We start from the raw sequence: 6,732 nt of genomic DNA, 5'->3' as shown, positions 1-6,732 counted from the left end.
TTTTTAAATTTTTTAAATATTATTTTTATCTATTTATTGGCTAGAAACAGCCTGAAATCAAGAGGAAGGGGGTGATAGAAAGGGAGAGGAGAGAGAGAGAGAGAGAGAGACCTGCAACACTACTTCATCATCCTCACAGCTACCCCCCTGCAGGCAGGGACTTTGGGGCTGAAACCCAGGTCCTTGTGCATTGTAACATGTGTGCCAACCTGGTGCGCCACCACCTGGATCCAATTTTTTTTTTCCTAAATGGGCCATGGGTGAGATTCAAGAATCATTGTGGACCTTCACTTTGTGATATATTTGATGCGTACAAGTGTTGACTGGAAATTTGGTTATATGAGATTGGAGTTCAAAGGAAATGCCAAAGCTGGAGACATAAAATTTAATGCCATACGTGCATGAATGGGATTTATAGCCATGGAAATGAATGAGATCACCTTGGAAGTGAGTGCAGACAGAGAAGTAAGTGGGTCTGACACCTGAGTCCTTGAGCTCTTCTAGAATCATTTGCCCTTCAGGGGTACTAGATAATTGGATGGGAGCCTTTGGATTTTACATTCAGCAGTTTACAGAGCATCTTCCTATAGGCGATCTCCCCTAAGCTATTCATCAGTCCTCCTAGGTAAGCAGAACATCGTTTTAGATTCTATGTTATTGATAGGGAATGTAGCAAACACCAGACTAGCTGCTGATGACTCTGGGTCTAGATCCTGTGCTTTCTTGCCATGTGCCATGCGTCCAGGGATTCCCCCCACCCCAACGTTTACCTCTCTCCCATAGAAATGATCCATCCTCTGGAACCACTAGGGAACAAAACTGAATACCCTTTGTACCAGCCAGATTCCGTATGTTGTGATGTGTCTTTAAAGGAACAAACATCACAATGTCTAAGTGATTTGTCAAGAGATGGGATTTATCTTTTTTAAATGTTTTTACTTATTATTGGATAGAGACAAAGAAATTGAAAGGGGAGAAGAAGGTAGAGAGAGAAAGAGACAGAGAGACAACTGCAGCTCTGCTTTACCAGTTGTGAAGCTTTCCCCTGCATGGGAACCAGAGGCTTGAACCTGGGTCCTTGTGCACTGTAGTGTGTACACTTAACTAGATGCCCAGATGTGCCACTGCCTGGCCCAGGAATGTATCTTTTGTGTGTTTCCACAGCACTAAGATTTTTTTTTCTTTTTTTAATATTTACTTATTTTCCCTTTTGTTGCCCTTGTTTAACATTGTTGTTGTTATTGATGTCATTGTTGTTGTATAGGACAGAGAGAAATGGAGAGTGGAGGGGAAGACAGAGAGGGGGAGAGAAAGACAGACACCTGCAGACCTGCTTCACTGCCTGTGAAGCGACTCCCCTGCAGGTGGGGAGCCAGAGACTCGAACCCGGATCCTTAAGCCGGTCCTTGTGCTTTGCACCACGTGTCCTTATCCCGCTGCACCACCGCCATACTCCCTAAGATCTTCTTAAAGGGTATTTATGATATTTATGTTAATTCTATTTTCTCCAAGCTTGGTTAGCCTTTAATATTCCGCTTTTCAACTGCTGGCATTAATGATAGGAGCACCTGTCGTTTAAGACTACACCTTCTTTATCACTGTCATCTCCTGAGTTACCAAATCCAGCCCTTTCTACCTTGCCAAACCCTCTGTCTCCTGTCCTATGCCGGTGCCCTAGTTTCTGTTCTCTCCTCTCACCTGCTCTCCTGCAGTAGTCTCCTCACTGACCTCTCTACCACCTGGCTTTCTGCCTCTAATCTACTTTCCACAATCCAGCCAAAGGGTTTTCTAAATGCAAATCTAGCCCTATTAAAGAGATGACCTTATTTAAAAGCTTCTAGTACTCGCAGTTGCTCTTGGGATAAGATCCAAACTCTTTAGAATGATATAGTAGGACATTCTGATTTTGAACATGTGATTTAAAAATGAAAAAAAGTATAGTTTTATATTCAATGAGCTCATAATTTTACTTAGAAGGGCAAAGTACACACAACTAATTTTAATGCACTACAAATTTTTCTTACTTATGTAAAAATGTAAACAAATAACTAATAAAGTAATATTTGTAATACTTCTAGTGTCCAACATGTAGCAAATTGCAAGAAAACAATTTGATTTAAGAGAGCATTTTCTGAAGTCATCTGTTTAGTTAGTCTGTACCGCCTATATGTAAAATTTAATAGATTAAAATATTGTCTGGCACATTTCTGTTAAAGTAGACACATGTATAACTCATATAATATGTACATGGATTCTTTAGTTTGAGATTTTGAACAGTATGAAAGAATTGAAGTGCATTTTTACAAGGGGATTATGCATATTAGTACTGTGTGTGTGTGTGTGTGTGTGTGTGTGTGTGTTTATTTTACTGTTCAGTCCTGTTTGGGTATAATTTTGAATACTATTTTCTGAGGCTCTGTTGTCCATATCTCCCTTGGGAAAAACATAGACAGTGGGGTAACAAAAGTGCGTTGCTTGCATTCTTCTAGTTATGTTCTTCCCCTTCTATCTCTGATTTTAGACTAGGATGCTGCTTTCTCATTTTAGAGAAAGTTAACTAAGTATAGAAATTCTTACTTAGATTTTGTCTGTGTGAAGTAAGTCACTACTTTCTCTTATTTGTCTTAGTGATTTGATAATGATTTACAAGATGGTTAAGTTATAGTATCAATTCTTTCTTTATTTTTTTTTGGTTTGTATTTCTGTTCTTATTTTTTAAAGTCATTACCTAGTGTCTAGATATGACCACAGTATTATTTTAGATGTGTGCTTTCAAACTGTAGAGATAAGAGAAATTCCTGTTTAGATTATGATTTGTGAAAGATGTTCCTATGTACAGTAATTATAATACTTGTGGGACCCTATTAGATCTATTCAGAACACCAGTAGTTCAAGGGAATTAATCTTTAATCTAATGTCTCCTGTTGTCTATTTCTTAAGCATGAATATTAAAAAAAGTGCACATGAGAAAAAAAATTCTGTAATCAATAAGCCTGGAACGTTTATATAATATATCTGAATTTAAGAGTCCTACTACATAGAACATATAAGAATTATCAACGTATAAATTAAGCAATAAAGAAAAATGCTTACTCTTTTTTTAACCTGATGTTTACCAAACTTACTTGACCGAGACTTTTTCTCTGTGTTGAAGCATCAACAATAGTTAGAAAAATAATGGACTTTTCACTTTGGGATAAGTGCCTATGGACACTTGTCACATTATATTGAAATTAACTTTTTCAACATTTTATTTTTATTCTTTATTTATTTTTATTAGTGATTTAGTATTGCTTTACAAAATTGTAAGATAACAGTGGTGTAATTTCATATAGTGTCCACCACCAGAGTTCTGTGTCCCCATTCCCTCCACTGCAGACTGTAGTAGTTCTCTCAAGGTCAATGATATGGCTGATTCTATAAATCTCTATCTATCTATCTATCTATCTATCTATCATTATCTACCTATGTATCTCTATATCATTTATATATATATATATATATCCCCCCTGTCCCAGTTTTTCAATGGTCCGGCCTTTACTTCTTTTTGAAGTCACCCCTACACCTATTATTACTTCCAGGTGTTTTTCCTTTTTTCCTTTTCTCTCTCAGATAAGAGAAACAATGCCTGGCTTCCTCTGGTGTTTTCCAGATTCACTTCATTTTCAGTGATGGGATAATAACAAGATTCCTGGTGACAAACAGTTTGGGTCCTGGTGAAGTGGGGTGCAGGGCCCCCTAGTTTATTTCCTATATCATTTATCTCTCTGGGAATACGGACCAAAGATCTTTATGGAGAGAAGAAGGTGGAAGGTCTGGTTTCTGTAATTGCTTCTCCACTGGACATTGGTGTTGGGAGGTGGATCCACACCCCCAGCCTGTTTCTGTCTTTCCCTAGTGGGATAGGGCTCTGGGGAGGTGAGGTCCCAGGACACATTGGTGAAATCACCAGCCCAGGAAGTGAGGATCAACATTTTATTTTATTTTTTTTTTATTATTTTTTTTTTACAATGGTTTATCTACCTTTTTTTTTATTACAATATAATTTACTTAAACTTTCCGTTAACAAAACAGAACTCTGGTCCTACAGACCAGCGGTGTCAGAGCAGGCCTAGCGCCTCCTTGCTTGTGTTTGTTTTGTGTTTGTTTGAGCCGCAGGAGCACTCTAGATGGCAGGGTTTCAGAGCTCACTTTATGCAGGGCACTCAGTCCTCAATGTACTCCCACAGATCTTTCTCGTAGCCTTCGTGCACGTGCTGCAACAAGACCCTTCGTCGACTCTCACAGTACCTGTACTTATCTTGGACTTTCTTTTTTATATCCTGGAGAGAATCTTGGGAAATATCTCGTTCAAGGTAGCCCGAAAGCACCTCTGTGGCATTCTCTAGATCAGCTTGGTTATTCTCAAAGATAATGGACTGGTTGTTCTTTTTGAGGTAGAAAGCGAAGACGTAGGTGTACATGAGTGTGGCGCGGCACTGGCAGAGCACGTCGACGGCTTTCTTCAGGAACTGCACCTCGATCCAGGACATGTTGTGCTGCTGCATCTCCTCCATCTTCTGCTTCACCTGCGCGTACAGCTTGTGCTCGAAGCGCAGGCTCTGCATGTGGTTCATGTAGCGGTTGCAGTAGAACAAGTACCTCTGCAGGGCTGCCCGGGAGCGCTCCTGTGCGTCTCTGGCTGCCTTTGCGTCATCCTCGTTATAGCGGTTACAGTTGTACCAGGCAGATCCATGTGGTTCCCAAGGGCCAAGACACACCCAGCAAAACTCTGCTTTACAGTTCTGGTTACGACAGACCATGTGATTACAACCGCCATCCTTCTCAATTGTGACAACATTTTATTTTTATTTTTAAGTTTATTTTTAAGTTTTACAAAATTCCACTTAATTGAAAGGAATATGCTATAACAGCGAGTCCCCTTGCCCAACTCTAAATGTTAACTCAGTTAACATTTTGGTATGTCTGCTTTGTCCTTTTTTTTTTTTTTTTTTTAAGAATTTATTTATTTATCCATGAGAGAGAGAGAGAAAGAACCAGACATCACTCTGGCACGTGTGCTGCTGGGGATCGAACTCAGGACCTCATGCTTGAGAGTCTAATGCTTTATCCACTGCACCACCTCATGGACCAGGAATCTTCTATGTTTTCCTCTTTCCCTTTCCTCATCCCTTTCTTTCCCAGTTTTTGTTTGTTTTATTGTTTTTTGTTTTTGTCAGAGCACTGCTCAACTCTAGTTTATGGTGGTGCAGGGGGACTGAACCTGGGACCTTCAGAGCCTCAGGCAGGATAGTCTCTTTGAATAACCTTTATGCTATCTACCCCACCCTGCTTTATCTGTTAATTATTCCTCTTCACCAACTGGACTGAGTTGATGTAATGATAATTCATCTGATTTCTCTTTATGGAATCAGCTCTTAGGCAAATGATAACTCATTGTTAGTCCAAATACTAAATGAATGGAAGGAACGAATGAATGAAACAATGAATGAATGAATGATTCTGCCCACCCACCCCCCAGAGAGGTTTTCTAGCATATCACAGAAGTTGACCTTTAAGGGAGTTGAAAGACTCAACAGAGCTGTTTCACAGTCTTTCTAAGTCTGAACAAATATTAGCTTAGGATAAGGCACAGATCCTGAGATAGTCTTCTCTGGGGAAAGAGGTGGAAACCTGCAACCCTAGCACTGTGAGCTAATGAGTAGCCCCAGGGTCTGTCTCTGTTCTCATCCCTGGATGTGTGATTCATTTTGAAGAGAACGGGCTTTTGCCAGGCTCAGTGAGCTGTGGGATAACTGAACTAGAGAGCTAGCTGGCCTGCCAAATCTAGTCCACATGTTGGACGGTCCTCCTTTCTTCATGCTTTTGTGAGATCCTGGTATCTTCTTAATTTCCAAAGACTTTTAATTTCCACTGATTTTTATCTGCCCCTGATCTTTCATTCCCGGAAACTTGATCGTTGGTTTGTCTAAGGATTCACTTTCTTCATTTGTAACTGCAGATGGAAAAGTCATTTAATATGTCTTTTGTCCTTCTACCTCCTAGTGTCTGATTACTTGCAATAGATCTGAAGAAAACAGTGGATTTTCCTTTTATTTTTTTTCTGTATCTACATGATCAAAATAAACCATATCTTTTTATTTTATTTTTTTTATTTTAACTTGCTTTCCTTTCCTTGTCAGTGAACTCCATTTTAAGATACTTTTTCTTAAATCTTACTCTTTTCTTTACCCTTTTTCTTCTCTATACTTTACCCTCCTTGATTTTTTTTTTCCTCTGATAGGAGTTAGTTACATAAGTTTAGGAGGAACAAAGTTGAGGGCCATAAGCAAATCAATAGGGTGTACTGAATGAGGCTTCAGTAGCTGGGCTTAGACATTCTGTTTACTTCCTTGAACCAAATTTCTACACCTACTGGTTTCTAAGTAAACCCCAGGGTTCCCATGGTCCTAGATTTGTCATATCAGTCCCTATAGCCACACCTTGTCTTTGACTCATTGTTTTATCGCAGTCAAACTATCTCAACCTGACGCTGTTGACTGGCTATGGAAGAAGGGCAAACGCTAGAAGAAGTCAAACTATAGCACTTGCTTCAAAATGACACTCAAATTCTCCAAGCTAAACTCTTTCTTGTCATCTTTTATTTCTTGGGTACATTTGTCATTTCTCTCTGAATATTTTTCTTACTTATCTCTCCTGTTACATGAGTTCTCAAGTGCTGTAAAATCTGTG

General features: G+C 39.3%; 1 protein-coding gene across 1 annotated transcript; it reads right to left on the bottom strand.

Moving 5' to 3' along the window:
• Positions 1-4,011: 4,011 nt before the first annotated feature.
• On the bottom strand, positions 4,012-4,851 carry LOC132540700 (E3 ubiquitin-protein ligase ARIH1). The gene has a single exon (XM_060198899.1). The coding sequence runs from the start codon at positions 4,800-4,802 to the stop codon at positions 4,206-4,208; it is 597 nt and encodes a 198-aa protein (XP_060054882.1). The 5' UTR covers positions 4,803-4,851; the 3' UTR covers positions 4,012-4,205.
• Positions 4,852-6,732: the final 1,881 nt, after the last annotated feature.

This window comes from Erinaceus europaeus, chromosome 10 (assembly GCF_950295315.1).
Source record: "Erinaceus europaeus chromosome 10, mEriEur2.1, whole genome shotgun sequence".
NCBI lineage: Eukaryota > Metazoa > Chordata > Mammalia > Eulipotyphla > Erinaceidae > Erinaceus > Erinaceus europaeus.
This window is presented reverse-complemented; position numbering and strand designations above follow the sequence as displayed.